The sequence below is a fragment of the Ambystoma mexicanum genome, chromosome 13, assembly GCF_040938575.1.
Source record: "Ambystoma mexicanum isolate Mex_15411 chromosome 13, UKY_AmexF1_1, whole genome shotgun sequence".
Classification (NCBI taxonomy): Eukaryota; Metazoa; Chordata; class Amphibia; order Caudata; family Ambystomatidae; genus Ambystoma; species Ambystoma mexicanum.
In genome coordinates, this window is record NC_090938.1 from 725,471,706 (window position 1) to 725,496,775 (window position 25,070).

A 25,070-nucleotide genomic window follows, 5' to 3' on the forward strand; every position below is an offset into this window, starting at 1 on the left:
TTTTTATAGAACCAATATGCATACAATATCACCCAACCTGTGTTGGTACACATTTATCAACCTAAGAAGGATGAAAGGCTTTTTGAAAAAAAAAGAAAAAAAATAGAAAAAAAAATATTTTATTTTTCTAATTTTCTGTCTTCCAAACTGGCCCAGGTATGGCCAGAAACTGGCCCCCACTCTCCAAGGAGGATTTCGGGCCGGCCACGGGCCGAAAGGCCGAGGGGCCAATCCAACCCTGGTGTCGATAAAATCCCAACACACACATACAGTTGATTAGCCTAGCTATATTCAAAATAACTAAACCAACGCCACAAATGTCAAGTTGCAAGCTTCAAGCGAGTTTTCAAAATTAACTTGTTCATTCAGTTCTCCACATGCACACAGTAAATCATTTTTTACTCGTCAAAAGTCAATGCTCACCGACCAATGGCTAGTACTGAGTGCAAATTTGAGGACCTGCCTAAGACACAACCACTAGCAACGCCTGCCCACTGTTGTATAGTAAGTGAACGCTTATTCAGTGATAAACATCAGAAACATTCTGGAACGTAGAATGATATATGATAAGTCATTTATAACGCGCCTGTACACAAGTGTTTCTAGGCGCGACAGTACGGTCCAGTTGGAAGGGTGAAAGGGAATGTTAATGTTTGAAAATAGAGGATTGAGAAGAAAGTTAAGATTGGAGGAGAAGGGGCAACTGGGGCTACTTTGGTGTTATCTTAAATAAAGAAGATTACATAACCATATTTCGAATGGATTGTGTCCTCCCACGTATTTCTTATCTTTGATAAATCCACTTCCAGCTTGCTGACCTCAGATTTTTTTCACAGTAGAGGGCGCTGCACGTCGACGTCCCTCGAGTTGGTGTCCCTCGATGGCCTCCGAATCGGCGCCAACATCACCATAGGTATAACTAGTCTCGCGCAGTGTCCGTTGCTCAGTTTGGTTTTTCCACACTTCGTGAGCCTCGGAGACGCAATGCTCGTTTCTACACTATTCTTCGAAACATCTTCGAAATTACTCGAAAATCTAAAATATCTACGATGGCATCTTCGTCCAAACCATCAACGCTACGATAAGTCTTAAATAGATTTTGAGATTGTGGAAAGAAGATGTCACTAACGGATCCTCACAGGATCTGTTTGTGGTGCTTGGAATCAGAGCACCATTGTTCAGAATGTGAGGACTGCATGTCTATGACGGCGAAAGCCTTGAAGGAGCGTAAGGGGAATTTAGAAAGAGGTAAGGCTGTTAAATCTTCTACCCCTTCAAAATTGTCCTCGGCTGAGTCGAGACATTAGTCTCCTCACCGTCAAAAGAAACATTCCCGATCGAGATCTCGAAGCGGTTCCAATCACTCTTTGAGATCAAGACACTCTAAGAAGAGGCGTCATAGATCTCCCTCTTCGTCAAATTCCCCGGAAAGGGTCACCTGCCCCACTAAACACAGCTCTCCGACTAAGTGGGAATAATTTCGTAAAAAGATGCTTAGGGTCTTCGAGAAAGCGGCCTTGACCCCCTCGGAGATGCCTAGAGGTGTTACCTTGGGTAAAAGACCCGAAAAACAAAAACGCTGCGAGTCGTTGAATCCGGCGACCAAAAATCCTCGAGAGCGTCATGAATCTTTGAGTAAAGGTAAAACATCATCGGATAAGGCTGCGTCATCAACGCCATCGTCGAAGGTACCTTCGACGCACAAATCTGTGTCATCAATGCCATCTTTGATGCCGTCGTCGACGACCCCGATGAAGGATGCATCGTCAAGGCCTCAAACCTCAACTACACCACGGGCACCAGAGGTGTTGAAGGTTCCAACCAAGGCGTCGACAACTGTGACGACATTGAGTAGGATTCGGGTCCTTTCGAGTACATCCAGGCCCTTTTCGACACCTTTTACGGTTTTGTCGAGACCTATGTCTACGTCGACGACCACAACGTTTTCACATGCAGTAACCACCAATTTGGCTCCTTCTTCTCTAGAAACGGGTTTTACCCCTTATCCAAGATCTGATTATTTCAGAGCTTTATCCTCTATATATGAGGAAGGGGAGGACTGACAATGAGATACCTTTTGGGTTACAAAGAACAGTAGTACCCATTCAAGAGGACCTCATTTCAGAAGAAAATAGATTGATTGAAAGATCTACAAGAGTCTTTACAAGATGCCAGTGGCATAGATACCTCTCCAGAGGCAGAATTTGCTAGACCAGAACCTGGAGAACATGCAGACATAACTTACAGAGCCCTCATGGCTAGAATTATGCAATTTATGGGGTGGACTACACCTGCACCCTCTTTCCAGCAAGATGATCTTACTGATATCTTGCATAAAGGGCCCCAAGAGGACCCTACCGTCCCTTTTCATGCTGCATTGCAGAGGAAAATATCTGCAAATTGGGAGACATCTGAAGTTATCCGTGCAGTAAATAAAAAACTCTCTGCTAAATACAGAGTGTCCGCTTCAGACCCTGAATATCTAAGCAAGCACCCAACTCTAGAGAGAGTTTAGCACTGCAGGCAGCAATGTCGTCAAGTAGTAAGTCGGCATACCCCACTATACCACAAGACACAGATGACAAAAGGTTTGATGCCATGTCAAAAAAGTCTTTTCAGCATGCAGAATGGTGCTTAAGTCTATCAACACCACTTGCACGCTAGCGAGATTCAACCACACACTTTGGGGGTGTGCTTCATTAGCGACTGACTGTCTCTCGGCAGGGGAGGAACAAGAAGCATTCTTGAACATCATCAAGGATGGGAAGGATGCGATGCGTGAGTCCCTCAAAACAGGCATCGACTCTGCTGACAGCATCAGCAGAGCCATGGCGGCGAGTACCACAATCTGCAGATTTGAGTGGTTGCGGAAGTCTGGTTTTGCTCCTGATGTGCAAGCCAGACTTCTGAATATGCCCTTTGACGGCACTTCTCTAGTTGGCAAAAAGGCTGATGACAGCCTGAAGAAATTGCAGACATCTAAAGCAGCAGCAAAATAACTTGGGGCTGCGATCCGGCAAACTCCAAATCGCCCCACAGGTACATCCTAGAGGGGCAAGTCCTTTCGTTTTTACTCTGCATTCGGAAAAGGCAGATGACAGCCAGCTCAAAGGGGCCAGAGACGATTCACCCGTGGTGGACGGGTCAAAGGTACCAAACCCGCATCAGCAAGTGCTACTTTACCCTCAGCATCTGCGTAAGCCACTTCTAAACCCCTCTGAGGTCTCCCCTCACAAGACACCAGTAGGAGGCAGGTTAACTCAACATCTAACAGAATGGCAGGCTAGTACGTCAGATGATTGGGCATTGGAGACAGTTGCCCAAGGTTATTGCCTGCCTTTCCTACAAACTCCTCAGAGTCATCCACCAGGGAAAAAACTCTTTGAAGTTTCCAGATCCGCTCCTTAGGCAGGAGATTTCAGACCTGCTAGAGAAAGGTGCCATAGAACCGGTACCTGTAGCGGAGAGGAACAAGGGTTGGTATTCCCCCTATTTTCTAATACCGAAGAAGGACGGAGGATTGAGACCCATCTTGGACTTGCAAGAATTGAACAAATTCCTCCGCCCGAGGGTCTTTACCAAGCTAATGGCGGTTGTGGCTGGAGGGAAGGGATTCACGTCTACACCTACCTAGACTACTGGTTGATCAGAGCAGTGTCCCCGGAACAAGCTCAGATTCATCAAGATTATGTTTGCCATTTCCTCCACAAGCTGGGCTTCTCCCTCAACTTAAGGAAGTCACAAATGATACCATCACAGAGACTCCAGTTCATTGGAGCAGTCCTGGACACATCCCTGGAAAAAGGCTCGCCACAAGAGGTGAGGGGTCAAGATATTCTACAGATGGTCACCAGGTTTCAAAATATCCAACGTCTACCAGCCTTCGACTTTTTGAGGTTGCTCGGTCTCATGGCATCCTGCATTTTCCTAGTGCCATAGGCCCGCCTGAGGATGAGATCTCTCTAGTGGGCGTTAAGGACCCAGTGGTCACAATTCTCAGGAAAGATGTCAGATCTCCTACTAATCCCAGACAGAGTAGCTTGAGACCTTCAGTGGTGGGCCTGTCAGGAGAACATCTTGAAAGGAGAACAGTTTTGGCAACCATAGCCGGGGATAACAGTAGTCACGGATGCCTCAATCACGGGGTGGGGAGCCCATGCCAACGACTTGACCCTAAGCGGTCGTTGGTCTCCATCGGAGTCCAGACTACACATCAACCTATTAGAACTGAGAGCGATCAGACTAGCGCTGAAGGCTTTCCTGCCATCAGTACAGGGAAAGAATGTCCTGATAATGACGGACAACACAGTGGCCATGCACTACCTCAAAAAAAGATAGGGCGGGTGTAGGGTCACTGCCACTGTGCAGAGCAGAGAGGCAATGCAGCTCTGCTTTTGGGCAATTCAAGAAGGAATCTCTCTATCGACAGTTCACCTAGCCGGAGAGAAGAACTTGACGGCGATTGCTCTGAGCAGGCAGAACACAGTCTCCCACGAGTGGGAACTAGCTCAGGAAGTCCTTCAAGAGATCTTTGCCCTTTGGGGAACCCCTCAAGTGGATCTGTTTGCCACCAGTATCAACCGGAAGTGCGATCAGAATTGCTCAAGAGAATTTCCCCCAAGAGGAGCTCTATGGGACACGTTCGTAGTGGATTGGGAGTTTCTACTTTTGTACACGTTTCCTACAGTCCCCGTTATTCCTCAAATGATCAGGAGGTTGAGAAGATTCCGGAAACTCATTATTCTAATTGCCCCAGATTGGGCCAAGAGAACGTGGTACCCGGATCTTCTGGACATGTCCATCTGTCCTCCAATTCGTCTTCCACAAAGAGAGGATCTTCTCTCGCAGAAGGGAGGTTGGGTTCTCCATCCGGATATCAGGACCCTCAACTTTCACGCCTGTTTTCTGAAAGGCTGAGATACAAGGATTGGGATCTCCCGGATGATGTAATGGAGGTGTTGCTTTCAGCCAGAAGACCAGCAACAAAATCTTTGTACCGCTGCCGTTGGAACAAATTTTGCATCTGGTGTAGAGAAAAGAATATTGAACCCTTTTCATGTAATGCAACAATGGTGTTATCTTTTTGCTATATTTGGCAAATTCAGGTCTTCAAGTTGGCACAATCAAGGGCTACCTTGCAGTGCTGTCAATCTTCAAGCGCACTGCGGAGGAGCCTTCATACTTCAAATTGCCCATAGTGATTCAATTTCTGATAGGGTTAACTAATGTTTTCCCCCCAACTCCTTTTCAAGTTCCAATGTGGGATCTAAACCTAGTCTTGAAATTTCTAATGGGTACTCCATTCAAACCCCTTCATTCCTGTTCATTAAAGTTTCTCACTCTTAAAACAGTCTTTCTAGTGGCTTTAACTTCGACCAGAAGAGTGAGCGAATTACAAGCTTTATCTTGCAAACCTCCACATACAATCTTTCATAAAGATAAGGTTGTGCTCCAAGTGAAGCCGAATTTTCTCCCAATGGTGGTCTCAGAATTCCACATCACACAAAAGATAACCTTACCCTTGTTTTATCCTCCTCCCCATCCAGGGAAAGAGGAAGAGAGATTACACAGGCTGGATCCAAGGCGTGCCTTGAGTTTTTACATTAGCAGACTTGCAAGGATTAGGCAAGCAGACCAATTGTTTATGGGGTATGCAGGGCACAAATTAGGTTTACCTATTACATAACAAACCATCTCAAGATGGATTATATTAACCATTATAGAGTGCTATAAATTGGCAGGAAAAGAGCTCCCTCAACATCTCAGTGCTCATTCAACCAGGGGTATCGCAGCCTCTTCAGCTCTCCAAAGAGTAGTTCCAATTAAGGACATATGTGCGGCTGCCACATGGTCGTCTGCTCACACATTCACTAAATTCTACAGTCTTGATTCTTCCTCTAGTCAGGAGACGAAATTTGGAAAAGCTGTGTTGCACTCTGTGCATCTTTAAGGGGAAACATTTCACTTTACTCCTGCCTCCTCTATATACTACTGCTATGGGAGTCTATCAAAGATAAGGAATACGTGGCAGGACACAATCCATTTGAAGAACAAGTTACTTACCAACTGTAACGTTCTTTCGACTGGATGTTCCTCCCACGTATTCCTTATCGCCCCTCCCATCCTCTGCGCAGTAAAACTTCCCTTGTAGTTGCAGGCTACGCTCCTTCAAGGTTATTAACCATTTCAAGCAAAGCAAAACAGCACCTCAAGTGGAACTGAGCAACGGACGCTGCACAAGACTATTTATACCTATGGTGATGTCGGCGCCGATACGGAGGCCTTCGAGGGACATTGACTCGAGGGACGTCGAACGCGCAGCACCCTCTACTGTGAAACTTTTTTCCGAGGACAGCAAGCTGAAAGTGGATTTATCAAAGATAATGAATACGTGGGAGGAACATCTAGTCGAAAGAAAGTTACAGTTGGTAAGTAACCTGTTCTTCTGTGATCTGTGTGTTGGTGAAAATGCAGACATACTGGCAACGAGGATTACCTATCGAGTAGCCCCGGTTTGCCCTTGTGCCTGCAGGGGTAGCACCCTTCACCCTGCTGGGGTGTCGCCCGAGGGTCCTCTGCTGTGCCAGGGGACGCGCCCGTGTCATCCGAGTGCTGCTGCGGTCCTTCCTTTCGAAGCCCAGCTTTGCCGCCATGCCTGCTGTCGCTTGCACTGCTGTAGACCCTCCATAAGTCAGAGGAGCCGGTGCCATGGAGCAAGGAAGAGCAGATGTGAGCTTTTTGTGTACGATTGGCTTAGAATAGGATAAGGGGCAGGGAGATTCCGCAGCAACCATTGTATCTGCGAACCGACTGAAGAGAGTCCCAAAGGGTCAGAAGAGACTCTGTGGGACAAGGGACTGGGACAAAGCCCAGGTCTCATAGCACTAGCCAACAGAGGGGAGAAGAAACAATGTGCCTAACAGACTTGAGGGAGAGCGTTACAGTGAGCATACATGGGCTGCCCATCTTCTTGCCTTCACCAGGTGAGCCTACTATCAAATGGCAAGACTGGAAAGATGGGTTTCTCAGATACCTGCATGTTGTCTATGGCTGAAATGTTGCTGCTGATGGGAAGGACTCACTCCTGTACCACTGCCTAGGGCACAAAGGGCTGCTAGCTGCTGGAGCCCCCAGCAGTGGATATAGAAGGATTGAATGTGTTCGAAGTAAGCATTGCCAAGCTTGATAAGCATTTCATTGTAAAATAGAACAAGCTCTTGGCCAGATACCATTTCTCCACCAGGTATCAAAAGAAGAATGAGACTAGAGGAATTCATCACAGCTGTCATGGAGCTGGCCACTAAGTGTGGTTTAGAACATTGTATGGATGAGCATCTAAGAGACCAGCTCATGATAGGTTGCAGTAACCACGAAGTGAGGGAGGCTCTGTGGAGAGGAGACATAAAAGCCATGGAAGTGGCAAATATAGTTGAGCATACCAAAACATGTATGAAGGAACTGGGTGCGTATACAGTTATGTCGGCAGGGGATGGGGTGACCAGGTTAAGAGCGCTCCCAAGAACAGAGAGGCAAAGCAGAAGGAGGAGAGTAACAAGCGGATCAAGAAAAGACCACATGTGAAGCAGAACACTGAAGGAAGATGCTTTAGATGCAGGTGCAGTGAACATTTTGCCAATGACAAAGCATGCTTTGATCAGCACGTAATCTGCAGGGAATGTGACAGAAAAGGCCATTTGGCACGATGCTGCAGGCAATGGACAAAATATGGATCAGTGAAATGTGTGCAGGAAGTTGAGCCCTCGATGAGTGGATGGCATGAAACAATGATGAGCTGTACGTGGTGAATGTGTTATATGGCAGACCCAAAAGAGGTAAACGACATGCTGAGATTGAGGTTAATGAGCTGTCTGTCAAACTATCGATTGACAGTGATGTGGATTACACCCTAGCGAACATGAATACATGGTGGAAAAAGCTTGAATGTTTTGAGTTACAGGAACAACAGTAGCAGCACATGCATATGACAAGGTGCCTAATGATATAGTGGGAGAGTTTGAGGATCAATTTCAGTTCAAGGGGTGCAAGGTGAGGGTGACGTGCAAAGGAGGTAATATGTTGTTGTGGCACACACTAGCTGATTTAGGGTAAGGTTGGACCCCGAGCACCCCTCACAAGCTTTGGTGGTGGAGGAGTCGGTGATTGAGCAGAAACATTACATAAGGGAATGGTATCTCACCATATTCAAGGAGTTGACGGGATGTCTCGAGGGTTTTGTACACTATATTAAGCTGAGACCAGGATCAATGCCGGTTAGAGCCAAGGAAAGGACAATTCCAGTGGCTTTGAGGTTAGAAATAGAAGGGGAATTCAATCGCATGGTGAGCAAAGATATTATAGTGGAGGCAGACGCAGTGAAATGGATTAGTCCGGTTCTGACTGTGCAGAAACCCAATGGTAGTGTGCGGCTCTGTATAGATCTGCGGGCACTCAATAAAAATGTGTTCCAGATATCCTTTACCTAGGATAAATGAGTTGTTGATGGACATATCTGGTGCCGGGACGTTTTCAACCATTGTTCTGAGGGCGGCGTACCACCAAGTTTGGTTTCACCCTTCATCGATTGATTTGACAACGTTCATAATACTGTTAGGTCTGTGCAGGTGTAAGAGAATGCCTTTTGGCCTGATCTCTGCGTCCAGTCTATTTTAAAGGGTTATGAGCACATTGTTCAGTGGTTTGAAGGGGGTGAGCTGCTAACAGGATGATATTCTAGTATGGGGAAAGGATATAAGTGAACATGAAAAAGTACAGTGTTTGGCACATGAATTGTCAGCTAAAGGAATAAGGCCTAAAGTGGATGCAGTGCTGGCCATAGTACAAATGAAGGCGCCAGTTGATGGAATATTATGGAACGTTTGTTAAGAATCTGGCTGAGAGAATGAAGTACATGAGCGAACATGCAAAGGAAAATGGCAGGTTTATGTCGAGTGAAAGATGTCAAGAGGAGCTTGAGGACATAAGAATGAGTTTAGTGGATGCCCCCATGCTGAAAGGTTTCAGAGAGGATTGGTAAGTTCATTACAATACGGATGCAAGCAAGAGTGGACCAGGATGTGTACTCATGCAGCAGAAAGGGAGCAAAGTGCAAAGAGTGGCGTTTGCCTCATGTGTTTGGGGCATAGACGAATTCAAAAGCTACATATGGGGGGAAGGACGTTCTCCATCGTTACGGATCACAAACCATCGGTAGCAATTTTCAACAGGAAAAATCTGGAAGGTGTATCAAGAATTGTTAGATGGATAACAGGAATACAAGGTTTAGATTTTGAGGTTCGATATATTACGGGAGAACAGAATATAATAGCGGACACTTTGTCTTGGAATGCTGTCCCATATAGGGGATGCCATCAGGGGAGTCGGAACCAGAAATAGGAGAAATGGAGGAACAAGTTTATGTGAATTCCCAAGTGGGCAATGAAGAGGAGTGGCAGATGAGTTGTGACAAGGATGAAGTATATAAAAAGAGTTTTGAACAGGTTTACTGGCCCACGGATGATTTGGGAGAGGAATACACACAGTACAGGAGGATAAAAAACAAGTTGACCGTGGAGAAGGGGATGCTTACCCGAGGACAATGGTTAGTGGTTCAGAAAGGTTTGAGAGAATCCGTCATGGGAATTGCCCATGAGGGATATTTTGGGCGCTTGCAAAACCAAGGGTACGATCAGGCAGCAGTATTGGTGGCCAGGACTGGATGTGGATGTGAAAGAGTTGTTTGAAGGGTGCGAGGGATTCACGAATAGTGATATGGTATTGATCACAAGGGTTCCACAAATGAACATAGTGAAGTCGCCCAGTTCGGTGTGGGATGTAGCAGTGGACATTTTGAGGCCAATGGTTGAGAGAGAAGGACAATTAAACTATATAATTGTGGCTGTGGACATGCTGTCAGAATGGCCTGGGGTGTGTGTGCATTGTAAAGGAAATAAATCATAGAGTTTTTTGGAGTCAATATTTTGGAGGGATTCCTTTCCAAGAAAGATTCTCGGATAATGGCCTCAGTTCATAGCTAAAGAGATGGAGCAGTTCTTGCGAGAGAACGGTGTGCAGCATTCCACCATGGCTTTATATAATACCAAGGGAAATACCATGGTGGAAAGGTTTAACAGGGCATTGATGGATGTCATAAGGCTAGCTGTAGCGACGGTGGAGACTGGGTGCATGCTTTCATGGAGACGGTCTTGTAATATAGATTGGTGCCACATCAAATGACCAGCGCCACATCAAACGAAAGGCACATCTATGAGGATCTGAGAAGGAGAAAGCCTAACATGAGGCTGAATCCTGGTTGGATGAATAAGTATAAAGAGAATAGAGAAGTGGTGTCAGAGGAGGAAATAAAGACGAAAGTGGTGGACGGGCAATGCAAAGCCAAGGAAATATATGATTGAAAGAATTGTGTGAGCGAGATGCCGAAAGGAACCATGGTCCGAGTGAAACATGAAAGAAGAGTGGAAAAGGATGCATTCAAGTACTCAAACCTATGAGGATTGAAGAGGAAATGGGCAACACAGTGCGTTTGAGTAGTGGAGAAAAATGGAGCAAAGAGAGAGAAACTGGGTTGCCTAAAGTGCAAGAAAGGTTGCTGTGGTCATAGAAGTAAGTGAAGGAAGTGTGTTATATAGTAAGGGAATATTTATTCAGTGATCAACACCAGAAATGTTCTGGAACATAGAATGATGCGGTCCAGTTGGAAGGGTGAAAGGGAATGTTGCTGTTTGAAAAGAGAGGATTGAGAAGAGAGTGAAGATTGGAGGAGAAGGAGGCAACTGGGGCTGCTTTAGCGTGATCTTAAATAAAGAAGATCGCATAACCATATACCTGTGGCCCGTTTGTTGGTGAAGGCGCAGACATAATACCCGCCTTATCCATGAACTAGAAGGCCTGTTGGCATGAAGCATGCCCCCTCAATAGTACCTGTTTAAGACATCACCACAGCATGAGATATTGATGGCTCCGCACTGTGCGCCTGCGAGGAAGACAAATGGTTGCCCCTTCCTGGGAGTATTTTACACGACAATCCCAGCCTAGTCTCCTGCATCCAGGGAGAACATCTCCACTTCCCGTTCTCTTCACTGGCTCTCCATTGCAAAATGTCCAAATTCACGGCAGCCCGGATCATCCACAAAGCCCTCTTTATATTTTTCCATTACCTCCTTGAATCCCCCAATTGGCTTGACAAGTGCAATATAAGCCTTAAATGCAAATATATTGAAAAAAAGGAGGCAGAATGAAACTTTAGAACCCCCTTTTAGAAACTTTATAAGCCCACCCACAGCAGTTTCAAGAAAACTTTACAGACCTGACTCTTTGAGCGCTAACAAATTCTGCTGTCATGGACTAACTCCTGTGTGTCTTGTAGGCTCCTTACTGCATTTGTGCTTTTAAGGCACCACTCTAAGATGCAGTACATTAGAAATGTGAAATAAATGCAAACAATTGCATAATTTATCAACAATGCAGTAATAAAGGTTGACTGGCTGGGAGTGGTTGTACGTGATTATTTCTAATACGAACATTTCCAAGATGAAAATGCCGAATTCATAATGTTTGTATTCGAAATAAGCACCCCACAGCTAAATGGCCTTTGTAGACCCCGCACCCCTCACCCCCTTACTTACCTTTTGGCGGCACACTTCTTCGCTGAGTCCCTGCAGCGCCAGTACCATTCACTTCCGTGGATGGGAACCTGCACTGCAGGGTCCTTTTCTTTTTTCTTTCTTCAAAACTTTGTTGTTTTGGATGTGGGTGACACCTCTGCCACCCCCAATTCCATTATAGCGGTCAAGGGTATGGGGGACACCCCCGCAACCCCAGCTTCCCTTGTTTGCTATAATGAAAAGTGAATGATTGAAACGTTTGTCATTTTCAGCTGTATGTAATTTTGATACAGCCGAAATTCAATCATTTCAACCATTTGGGTGTTTGTAACGATATTTTCGGTCGATATCAGGGGAAAAGACTAGTGACGACAGCCATTGATTAAAGTCGAGTCTACATTTTGAAGCTCAGCAAATTGGCTCTGCGAAAATACACATCCAGCTAATCTTTTGGGGCACTTGTGTACAGGCGGGTTATAAATGCCACATCATATCATATATCATATCATAATCGGGACTAAAGTTTTTCAGAGTTCCGTTGTGGACCGATGAACTGGTGTTCCCTTTTTTAGCAGGCAGAGGGATTCTCTGGTGATTGGGTGATACTATCTTAAAGCTTCTACTTCTCAGTCTGTTTTCTTTTTGGCAAAATCTCCAAATTCTGGCAAATCCCACAAACTTGCACCAGCAGGAACGTAGATTATTTCTGAATAAGATACAGCCACTTTGCAAAAAACAGAACATTGTTTTTCAATAATAAATGTGTTTCAGACCTTAATTTCTAACATTGTTTTTTTTTTTTCTCATCTTCTAGGGCGACTTTCAGAAGAACGTGGTGAGTTCCTTTAGGGATCAAATGTCTTTTACAACTACTTAGGCCTGAGATGGCCATAGAATGTGACCCTACATTAGTAACGCAATGTGTGTTGTCCTAATCCTAAAAAGAAATTGTATAACTCTGGGGCAGGCAACCTGTAGCTTTCCAGATGTTTTGGCCTGTAACTCCCATGTGTTCCACTCTGCGTAGTCACTGGAGAGTGATGATGGGAGTCCAGGATCAAAATATCCAAAGAGCTCTAGGTTGCCTTGGACTCATTAAAGCTTGCCATGATCAGTAGGTATGTTCTGCGTTGCATTGCTGTGACGACGCTTGCTGTATGGCGTGTCGGTCAACTACTCTTATGTCTCATCATTAGAAGCTGAGTGTGACTTTACTTTGCTAAGGGCAGAGGCAAAGGTGTGCTCCTGTCAACTTGTCAAGCTCAATTCCCTGAGTACACCCTGGCTGGAACGCACACGTGAGACCCACAAGATCTTACAAGCATGAGAAGGGAACACACAGAACATGACTTTGAGCATTGCAAACCTACGCAGACTTAGGAATCCTATTTTGTAACTTGAGGTCCCCTGTCCTTGGTCGTCTACCCAGGCTGTTCATCATCATGCTTTGTGCTCTGCTCTCGTCAGTTGGGTGCAGCGACACCTTTCTTGAAAACCAACTCTTTCTTTCTGGTTTATCATTTCAGATTCAACAAAGTACGGCTATTCAAGGGTTATGCTGCATAACGGAGACCTCAATAACACCTTTTTTAGTATACGTTCTAGTCTATATTTAGAGCTATAATGAAGGTGTAAAAACATGTTGGAAAGTGTTCAGCACAAAAGACAATTAACTGCTGCTAGCCACAGAGATCCAGATTCATGTAGGAAGGAGTGTGGGTCCCTATACGGCTCCCTGCTATTCATTAGTCTGTATTACTGATGTCTGATATACCTGGTTATGCTTATGGAGAGTAGTGAGTAGAACTCTTGCAGTGAGTCCCATCATGCCCTCTGTGGCCTAGCTTCTCTGGAAGGAGACCTATCAATGAACATATTGGGCATCAATGCAAATTACGTGCATATGTCCGCCAATACTTACATGCTGTTGGGTCCCCTATATGCAATTTCGATGAATTACAAGGTGGAGTGTAACTGTGAAAAGTTATGCAAGATAAATTGACTTTACTCTTCACTTTTGCACTCTGTTTTCTAAAATATGAAACACTGCCTGCAAATTATGCTCTGCAGGTTGTGTTTTATGAGTTCCTATGGCATCTACTTGCTATTTACCAGGTGCAAATGGGAGACATATTCCATAAGAATCCACTGGTTTTATGCCTTGTGAAAATCTCCTGTATCAAACCTGGTGCTCTTCCAAGACGCAGGAGGAAAGCATAGCAGAGACGCAAATGCCACTTTGCATCCCTCCTACACCTTAGAAGGCCACAAAAATGGCGCAGAATGTTAAATGGCGGTGTAAAAGCATATTGCTTCGCATTTAATGTACAGCCCCCTTGAACATGTCCCCCATTGTATTCTAGTGGAAGGCTTTCAAACCACCTGTTGGTGGTCCATCAACCTATGAATGCCTAAGGAACCCTCAGGCATGTACTCTTAAACATAGGAACCAGGTTTCTAAGAGACATTTTAAGTAGGTTACTCTGGCTACTAATTATATATATGTGCAAAATAATTGTGTTCTTGCTGCTATCTGGGAAAACATGAGATGCGCTTGCAGGTGCACCCAGCACCATTGCGTGGTGACAATCCCAGGAATTCAGTGGTCGCCACTGTATCCATGCTCTTGGAGGACACACCAAGACCCCACTCCTGTGCCTGCAGTGTGCATCACTTGGAAAACAAGGAAGAGAAAGAGTTCAGGTACCTGAACCCTGACTGTTATTATGTGAGTTAGCATTTCTGAGAACAAGTATCAAGGTTTTAGCATACCTGGTCAGCTGTCATACAGTCTCTCGTGCAGATGTGATTCAGTTTGAACTCTGCAATGGAGCAGGCGATGCCAGGAAAAGGCATCACAGAGGAGATAAGTGTTAGTAGAAACCATATGTGATCCAGCTGCGATGTCTCCCGTCTGGGAAATGCATCCGTCATTGCCATGGTTTGAATAAAAAACATAGCCCTCCTTAGCAGACAATGGGCCTCATTACAAGTCTGGAAGTAACCCACCGGTGCCATAGGACTCCACGGGAATGGGGACTCTGAAACACTGGCACTGTACGCAACGGTGCCAGTGCTTCCGTGACAACTGTGCCTACCGGGGCTGTTGCAGCCGCCAGCTCGGACCTGCCAAACGCATCTGCAGTGGCAGGCACAGTTGTCACGGAAGAACTGGCACTGTTACGTACGGTGCCAGTGCTTCAGAGTCCCTATTCCCTCTGCCGGTTTGTTGCTACCAGCACCCTTATTTCCGGACCGGAAAACTTGTAATGAGGCCCAATGACTGCTAACATTTTTGATACAGCAGTATCACTTGGCAATCTGTTCCTGGCTGTAATAGCTGGGGTAGCGTCTGCTGTAAGCCAGTCATCTGTAGCGTGCCTGGTAAGGGTTCATAAGGCTTCTAGACTCTATTGGTAGTTCCTCCCTCATGCTGCTTCTCCATGGGAGATAGACGTTTTGCAGTGTATGGCCCTAAACTATGGCCCTAAACCTTGGAATAGCTTGCCCTGGGAGCTGAGGAACATGAAACATGTTATACAATACCGTAGGGCGATTAAAACATATCTTTTAAAATTATTTAGCTAGAGGCCTTAAGGTCTGGATTTTGCAGGTCTTTCTGAACAGTTGGAGTGTATTTTTGACAACTGCGCCTAGATGCAGTTAATTCTGCTTGGTCCCCTTTAGCGCGGTATGACTAACTCAACTGAACTCAACAATCGACTTGAAGAAAGTGAGTAAGGAAGCAATATTAGAGACGTCTAGACGTGAGGATGGCAAAGATGGAATCAAGAAAGAACAATGCTGACCCCAAGCGGAACAAGATGCAGGTCAAAGGCGGCAAAGCAAAGGCAGGTTAAATACAATGGGCAGAGTCCCACTGGTGTGTGATGCTGGAAATGCATCGGAGGGACAGGGCCTCTGTATCCTTGTCCTTTACTGCATTTTTATCGTGTGTTCTGTCAGATTTTCCGTGCAGGAGTTCATGTGGGACTCCTGGCAGTGCAGCTCTCTCTCTTTTGGTTTGGTGAACAGACCCATGGGATACCCTTACGGCACCCATGGGTGGGGGTACAACCCTGTGCCTCTAGTGTATGTTTTTGGGCACCTGTGGGTGGCCCGCAGAGCAGGGTATGGGCTGGTGGCAGCGCCATGCTGAATTTGACAGGTGCTCTGGGTGTCCTCCATTTTGGGATACCCAGGCCCTGCCATTGGAATCAGTTGATTCCTGATAGGAAACAAGATGGCCCCTGTGGCCTCTTGCTTTCTATTGCCTGTTACCTTGTTTTCCCAAAGTCCTGGGAAGCCCTGACTGTCCCTTCCCCCTGACTGGCTGTTGGGTGGAAGTTCCATATATGGTGTTGTTGTGAAGTCCAGTCCAGACTGACTGGAGCCTTCCCGGTGACTGTATGTTGTGGGTACGCCCTGTGGGTGGGACCTGGGTGAATGGGGTGTGTGACCAATATGCACTTCTTGTTGTGGTTGTCTGGTTTCTGGTATGAGAGATAAAGACTGAGACAGCCCTGCCCGAAACTGGCCTGAATGCAGTGTGTAGTGTTGAATGGCTGAATACTTGTCCCAATCCACATTCCTTGTTGTGAGTGTCTGAGAGGGAGGAGGATGGCCTTAATGCACTGTGTGCCTGATTGGCTGACTGACTGCACGAATGCCCTTCTGTATGATTGGCTGCTGAGTGTGACCCAGCAGTGTGGATGAGAGACAGAATGGTATATCTGGGGACCTCTCGCCACTGGAAATTGTTCAGAAGCGTTCAGAAGCTGTGTCTACACTTTAAGAGTAACTGGAACTGCTGATCCTCGACGCCCAGCTGGAAGAAGAATACTTGCTGTTGCATTTGCTTCGACCGATCTGAAAGCTGCCGAATCCGTCGAAGACCGATCCGAGAGAGGACCTGGTAAGGCGCCCTCTTCCCGTGCTCCGAGGGACCATCGAGCACCGCTAACCTTCGCCGAAGCTCCCTGGAAGTCAGACCTCGAAAGGCTGCCGACCTGAGACGGGGACCGCTGAGGAGATCGAAGTGAAGCACCCGGACTTCGCCGCCGTCGAAGTCCATTGCCGTCGACCAGGGTTCGCAGGTTTGTGTAACCGCTGGAGGCCCGTCGAAGTTGTGTTGCCCAGACGCGGGGACCACTTGACGCCGTGCCGCCGCTGACTGGAGCCGCCCGCTCCTTTGCCTAAGAACATTGAATTGAAGGACTCCCTTGTCCGCGCCATCGACCACTTTATCCCGCCGGAGAAAGTCAAGGACGACCAACGCGACAAGGAGAATCCGCCGGTGGGTTTCCCGCCACCTCATGACCACAAAGACTTCGACGACTCAACGCCCTTTTTGGGCCACGGTTCTTTACACTCTTTGCGGTCCAGAACTATCGTCACCGAGGTGCCCCGCACGCCTCTTCCTTGCAGGACGCCAACGGATCGAAGCTGCTGCCTCATCAACGCTATTCTACCCTGTTCACCGTCGGACGTTCGACGACCCGTGACTCCTTCTTTAAAGGGAGGGCACTCAAGAACAGTCGTCGATTCCCCGACGCCGAACGCCAAGTTCACCTTCCTCGACGCCTCTCGACGATCCGTGACCCCCGCTTTAAAGGGGGTCACTCAAGAAGGATCTGTCGACGCCTCTTCGAAGAACTCTACTTCACCAGGTACACTGGGGGGGTAAAAACATTGTAGGAGGGAATAAGACTATTGAACAATATATGGACTGAGCTTGTGCTATATATCTTATTTTACAGATTGCCCAGGTGGGGGGATCCCCACACAGAACTGTGTCCAGGTAACGGGGCCCGTATTCTGCCAATTGTGTCAACCATCTTGCTTTCCCTCCTCTCTCTATTGGACGGTTTCCTCTTTATTGATCTGTGTGACATTTTTACATGATAGTTGATGCACTTTAATGAGATCTAATATTGGTGGTACCACCTTAGAATTGTAGATATTTACCATTGTTGATTTTCCTGAGCACAAAGTGAGTTATTGTGATAGTGTACATAACCTTTGAATATTGATTATATAAAGAATGTGTTTTCAGTAATACAGTGTTTGGACATTCCTTTGTGGGGGCTTGGGGACTACACTGTACTTAAGAACCAGCCTGCATCACCTCCCGAGAAGCTAGGCCTTGATTGCTCGTCCATTGCTACCATAATAGAGAATCTTGGCTAGGGCTTCTGTGCCTCTCCTCTACCATATAGAGAGCAGAAGTACAGACACCCCCCTCCAGTCTTTACACTGGTGGCAGCGGTGGGATGCTTATGGTTTTAAGAATCATTGTATAACCGTGCCACTTACAAAATATCTGCACTTTATTAAATTAAGGTTTGGTTGTGTACAAAATAACTGCATTACAAGCAATGGAGTCTATTGTAAATGGTAAATTGACTAGGATGAGCTTAGAGGCTCTCCAGAGTGCTTGTGAAGCCAGGAAGTTAGACTTTGTGGATACGTCTAGGGCTGAGCTGATAGCTGCCCTGGTGGACTACCAGACTGATGGCGAAACTCTTGATGAGGGGGGGAATGCAACCAATGAGGACTCTGCCCCTGGGGGTTCTACTGAATCTGTTTCTGGGAATGCCACCACTCCTGCAGCCTCTGTTCCGAACCCCAGCAATTCCTTGGAGCTGAGTTATTAAGGAAAATTGGCCTTTGAATATCGTAAGCAGGAAATAGATGCTGAGCTTAAGAAGGAGGAGTTGGCTCAACAAGTGGAGCTCAAGAATAGGGATCTTGAACTCAAAAATAAGGACCTTGAACTCAAGAACCGGGACACTGAATGTCAGAGAATCCAGCTAGAGAAAGCTAGAGTGGAGACTTCAGCAAAACCCAGTGGAAGTGTCAGGTCCCCAGCAACTAAATTTATGAAAAATTTGGTTGGTGTGTTTGTGGAGGGTTCTGATATCCTCCAATGGATTGAAGCGTTTGAAATGCCTTGTGCAATTCATGATGTTGACAAAAGAGATTGGGTTAAGTGTTTGTTAAGCAGAGTGCCTCAGACTGGGTATGACTGTATTCTAAAGCTGAGTGTGGAAGAAAGGGGTCAGTATGAGTGTATGAAGTCTGCTTTAATTGCCAGGTTTGGCAAGACACCTACCCAATACCTTAAAAAGTTCAGGGATTTTAAGAAAAGAGAGAATGTGTCTTGGGTTGACTGGGTGAGTGCTTCGCACATGAACATGATGGGGTGCATTGATGGTTACAAGGTGAAAACTTTTGTTGAATTGTCCCACCTGTTGTTCTTTGACCATTTTTCTGAAGCCTGTTCACCGGAGCTGCGTCAGTATGTTGCTGACCAGAACATTTTGGATCCCTTCAAGCTGGCTAGGCTGGCTGACAAGTGGGTCTCCCACCGGGTGTCCCCTAAGGACTCCAGTGGGAAGGACAAGGACAAAGAAAAGGAGGCCTCTCAGAAAGCTGAGGAGTCCCAAAAGCTGTCAGTCGAGTAAACCTAAACCCTCCTCTCCGAAGACCCAAAAATCTAGTGGGGATAAGTCACCTGTGGGTGGGAATAAGAGTAGTGGTCCACCTGCTGCAAAGCAGGCTCCCAGTGGTTCCAGTACCGTACCCTGCACTCCCGGCACTTATTGAGATTGTGGGGCTCTGGATCACAAGAGGGGTGACTCCAAATGTAAAGGTAAGGCACTTGGAGTACAGGCTGTCAGCCTGATCTACCCTTACCCCATGTCTGAGGTAGAGGCCACTGTCCTCCCCTCCTCTACAGGGATCACATTTGGTGCTCCTGTAGAGATTTCCTTAGTGTCCCTTGGGGCCTGGGACCAGTACGCGGAAGTACTGGCGACTCTCCCACAGAACACCCATAGATTTTTGAGAAGTGTCCTCCTGAATGGCCAGCCTTGTACTGGTTTGAGAGACACTGGGGCAGCATGACAGTGGTGGACAGGACCCTGCTCAAGCCAGAGGACTATGTAGGTGCTTCTCTGAGAACCACCAGGTTAGCTAGTGGGCCTCCCAAATTATCGCCTGTAGCCTTAGTCACACTCGTAATTGGAGACAAGAAAGCAAAGCTTCCTGTCCTGGTTCAGGACAATGTCCCTGCTAACATTCTGTTAGGTAATGATCTAGTAGAGTTGGGATTGATCTCGGATGGTCTTCCCATGACTGCTGCTGCGGTCACTCGGTCACAGGTGACCCCGGGTCTGGCTGTGAGTCAGGTACCCGAGCCAAAGGTGCGGCCTAAGGCAAGACGAAGGAAGAACAAGAAGGCCACCTTTGTGGGGGGAGCTCCTTCTCTTCCTGCTGTTCCTACAGCACCCATTGGGATCCATGCTCCCAACGGGGCTGGGTCCAATGGTAAACCCCGTCTCAACTCCTGTGGGAGAACAGCCAGAAGACTCTCCTGTGGAAGAGGTTCTCAACCCGGAGGATCATCCCGATCTTCAATGCTTGTTAGCTGAAGGGGGACCCTCCCGGGCAGACTTCTGTAAAGGACAGAGAGAGTGCCACTCTCTCGAGGGTCTGAGGAAACAGGCCCTGTCCCAGGCACAAGGAGAAGTGCCTAGGACATTCCAGATTTATTGGGAGGGTGAGCTCCTTGTTAGTGAGCCCACTAAGCCTGAACCTGGTGCCCTCAAGAGGTTGGTGCTACCCCAGGTTTACAGGCCCTTCCTACTGCAGTTGGCGCATGAGGTGCCCTTGGCTGGTCATCTTGGTACCAAGAAGACTAAGCAGAGGCTCTCTGCCCATTTCTACTGGCCTCGGATGTGAGTAGAAGTGGAGTCCCACTGCAGGACCTGCCCAACTTGTCAGTTGTCTGGCAAGACTGGAGGCAGTGTCATTGCCCCACTGCAGCCATTGCCAGTGGTTGGCACACCATTTGAGAGGGTGGGCATCGACATTGTCGGTCCCCTGGACCCTCCCACTTCAGGTGGACATCGGTTCATCCTGGTTTTGGTAGATCATGCCACCAGGTACCCTGAGGCTATACCCCTTCGGACTGTAACTGCCAAGGTGGTTGCCAGGGCTCTCCGGGGCATTTTTACCTGTGTTGGATTCCCCATGGAGGTTGTCTCTGACAGAGGATCCAACTTCATGTCTAGTTACATGAAGACCATGTGGAAAGAGTGCGGAGTAACCTATAAATTCTCCACCTCTTACCACCCCCAGACCAATGGTCTGGATAAGAGATTTAATAAAACTCTCAAGGGCATTATAGGTGCTTTGGAAGAGCCCCTAAGGAGGAAATGAGATCTCCTGCCATGCCTACTGTTTGCTTACAGAGAGGTACCTCAAGAGGATGTTGGTTTCAGCCCCTTTCAGCCCAAATTCGTGTTCCGAATTTGTGGTAAACTAGGGTTTTTCTCCCTCTGCAGGATTTTCAAACTTAGGTGGCCTCTCCACTGTGTACCTGATACCCCTTACTGTGTTCACCGTGTTCCGAATTTGTGGTAAACTAGGGTTTTTCTCCCTCTGCAGGATTTTCAAACTTAGGTGGCCTCTCCACTGTGTACCTGATACCCCTTACTGTGTTCACCGTGTTCCGAATTTGTGGTAAACTAGGGTTTTTCTCCCTCTGCAGGATTTTCAAACTTAGGTGGCCTCTCCACTGTGTACCTGATACCCCTTACTGTGTTCTGAATTTGTGGTAAACGAACGCCTGCCGCTCTCTTCCTATCCACTTGCGCTTGTCCTGTCTTCCCCCACCCACTCCCTCCTATTCTATGGTGCTCTCTATCTCACCAATCTTTTCTAACTGCTTCTCCATTGACTATCCTGCTCTCCTCACTAAATCTGGTAGGAAAAAGTTTAAAAAGGACATCCTGGTCTCCAACCCAGGCCTCCCTATCGCTGACACCTACACTAGTGCCTCCTCCAAGGAAACTCTCACTGACATCCTCTTTTTCGTGCCTTCTCCTGACCTATGGACCCTTCATATGGTCTCTGTGCTCTCTCCTTTCTCCTCTTCCCCCATTAATGGTGGCACCCGTTGGGATGTCCTCTTGGCTTCCTTCCACTCCTCTAAGGCCATCATTAATGTCTATGCTAATGGGACCGTCTTGGTCCAAGGCCCTCAGGCCAACCTTCACCTCTTCGATAGACGCTTCCCACGCCTCATCAACTTCCTCTCCTCTCCTGCTGTGCCCCCTCCTCTGTCCTCGACTAACTTGCCTCTTCCCTCCCTCCCCACCCCCTCTCATGCTCCTTCTTCACCTCCGCAGGGCGTACCTCTGATCTGTACCCCTCCCCGGAAGTCCTTCAAAGATGGCAAACTTCTCCACATTGCCACTCTTAACTCTCGCTCTGCCTGTCAAACATTCCTCTGATATCTGCCGCCTTCTTGAGGAACTTGACCTTGACGTACTCGGTCTCACTGAGACATGGTTCACGGCCAGCTCTGTCACCAGCTTTGACACACTCCTACCCGACGGTTACAAGATCCTCTCTGTGCCCAGGCCCAACCGTGCGGGGGGAGGTGTGGCCCTTATCTTCCCTGAGTGGATTCCTGCCACTGTTACTCCCATGCAGACCTACTCCTCTTTTGAATGTCTTGTCTGCCGACTCTCTCTCTCTCTCCTAGCCATTCCCTTACCGTGGCTACTATCTATCGGCCACCTGGTCAAATTTCCTCCTTCCTCTCCGAGTGGGCGGACCTCTCCTCCTCACTCCTGTCCTCAACCACTCAACTCCTCTTTCTTGGAGACTTCAACATCCACCTGGATGCCTCCTGTCCCCCCTCTGGACTCTTTCGCAACCTCTGCGACTTTCTCTCACTCTCTATTCTCCCGTCTGGGCCGACTCATTCTGCAGGGCACACTCTTGATGCCCTGATCTCCTCTGACCTTCCCCTCTCTGTCCCTCTCTCCACTCCTCTCTCCTGGAGTGATCACTTTCTCCTCTCCTCCCACCTCACCCTCCCTACCCCACAGGCAAAGCCACCCCCATCACTGCCACCTTCCTTCTCGGTCATCCGACCCATGAAGCGCGTGTCAGTTGAGGCTTTCGCTGCCACCTTCTTGCCCCCTCCTCCCCCTTCGGCTGACTCCCACCCTGACACAGCCCTCTCCACTCTCCACTCCGCTATATCTGATACTCTTGATATCCTTGCCCCTGTCATGAGAATCCGCCTGAAGCCCAAAGCCAAATGTAACTCCTGGTATGACTCGGATCTCGTCACCCTTAAGCGCAAGTGCAGGGTGGCAGAGAGGAAATGGCGTGCTTCATGTTCATCCTCTGACAAACTGGCCTGTCGCCTGCTCCAAAGGCAATACCGGCTCTCCGTTCTCACCAAGAAGAGAGCCCTTATCCAAGCCCGCATCTCTGCGGCATCTAACAATTCGGCCGAACTCTTTAAAATCTGCAAGGAGCTGGCCAACCCTGCTGCAGTCTCTACCTCTCCTGTCCCCTCCCAGGCCCTCTGCACGGCACTGGCCTCTCACTTCATTTCAAAAACTCAGGACATCCTGTCCTCACTCTCCTCCTATAACCTCCCCCCCTCTATTCCCTGCCCTTCCTCTGGCTCTTCTGCAGCCACCCCTCCTCTCTCCTTCTCTTCCTTTCCCCTTTTTTCTGCTGACGAGGTTTCAAGACAAGTCCGATCTATGAAAGTCTCATCAAAACAGGTCCACCCCTGTTCCTCCAAAACTATCAAGGACCACATTGACTCCTTGGCTCCTGCCCTTGCTGACTTCTGCAATCACTCCTTCGCCTCTGGAGTCTTCCCATCCCCTCTCAAGCACTCCCTTGTGCACCCCCTTCTTAAGAAACCCTCTTCCGACCCTTCCTGCCCAGCTAACTATCGCCCAATCTCTATCACTCCCTTCCTGGGCAAGCTCCTGGAGAAACTGGCCATCTCCCAGCTTAATCTCCATGCTGAATGTGTTGGTAGTCTTCATGACCATCAGTCTGGCTTCAGAGCTGCCAGAAGCACGGAAACTGCTCTCCTGAACATCCGTGAGGACCTGCTCTCGAACCTTGACTCTAACATTCCATGTGTTCTCATTTTGCTTGATCTCTCTTCTGCCTTTGATACTGTCAACCATACCATCCTGCTCAACCGTCTCCGTGATAACCTCGGTATCACTGGTCAGGCTCTGACGTGACTGACCTCTTTCCTCTCAAATCGACCCTCCCAGGTCCAACTGGGGTCTTTCCTCTCTGACATCTTCTTCTCTACCTGTGGTGTCCCCCAGGGATCTAACCTCTCTCCCTGGCTGTTCAACCAGTATCTGGCACTTCTCGCCCACCACATCGCCGCTCTCTGCCCCTACTTTCAGTGCTATTCGGATGATACCCAACTCATTTTCAGGCTACCCTCGGCCTCCTCTTCTCCTTCCCTCATCTCTGACTGTCTTTCTGCTATCCAGGAATGGTGTGCCGCCAACGACCTCTGCCTTAATGCCAGTAAGACTGAGATTCTACTCATCGGCACTCCCACTCCCTCCTTCCCTGCTGCTCTCTGGCCGGCCTCTCTGGGCCCTCTTCCTACTCCTACCTGCAAGGCAAAAAACCTTGGGGTCATCTTCGACTCCACACTCTCCTTCTCTCCTCACATATCCGACGTATCTAAGAAGTCACACTACCAGCTACACCTCCTCAGAGGTATCCTTCCTTTCCTCTCCTTCCCCCAGAAGCTCACTGTCTCTAGAGCCCTGGTTCTCTCTAAGCTGGACTACTGTAACAGCCTCTATCTTAATCTGCCCGCCTCTACTCTCCGCCCTTTGCAACTCATCCAGAACAGGACTGCAAGACTTGTCCTTGGCCTCAAGCCCAGGGACCGTATCTCTCCAGGACTGAAATCACTACACTGGCTCCCAGTGACTGCGAGGATCAAGTTCAAAACCCTCTGCATTGTCCACAAGGCTGTCTGGGGCCTTGGGCCAATATACCTTCAACTCTCTCTTCCTAAATATCTTCCTTCTCGAGCTCTTCGCTCATCCGCCTCCAACTCCCTCAGGGTCAGCCGCTTCTCCAAACAACGAGTTGGGGGCAGATCTCTTTCCACTGCAGGGGCCTCCCTCTGGAACAGCCTTCCTACCTCCCTGAAACTTGAGGAGAACCACCTCCGGTTCCGGAAGCACCTCAAAACCTTCCTCTTTGCCTCCGCTTTCTCTCCCCCTCTCCCCTGCTAATACTACTGAAACTGCACTGAATCTGCAACTGGGCCATTCACCGTTCTCGGCCCAGCCACTCTCCCCTGCACTGCCTCCACGGCAACCCCTGCACTACGGGACTGTGTCTGTATCCATACAGCCCCCCTTCCCAGCACTTGTCTGCACTTACCTCGCACTTGCCACCAGCTGGCCCTTGTTATTTATCCTGTATGCTGTATGCTTATAACCCTGTACTGCACTTTCCCCTCTCCCTTTCCCCCATGCACTTTTCCCTTCCCCTCTACCCTTGCACTTGCGCGATCTGAATGACACCTGGCCTAGTAAGATCGTTGTCTGTCTCCCCTTGTTCCCCCCCCCGCCT

The 25,070-nt window shown here is 48.0% G+C and overlaps 1 protein-coding gene across 2 annotated transcripts in view; it reads left to right on the top strand.

Moving 5' to 3' along the window:
* Nucleotides 1-25,070, top strand: part of LOC138521813 (butyrophilin subfamily 1 member A1-like) — a 299,199-nt gene that overhangs the window by 205,942 nt on the left and 68,187 nt on the right. For both annotated transcript variants that reach the window (XM_069634930.1, XM_069634929.1), the window contains one exon: nt 12,436-12,456. In XM_069634930.1, the coding sequence (XP_069491031.1) occupies nt 12,436-12,456 (21 nt within the window). The remainder of the gene's footprint in view (nt 1-12,435; nt 12,457-25,070) is intronic.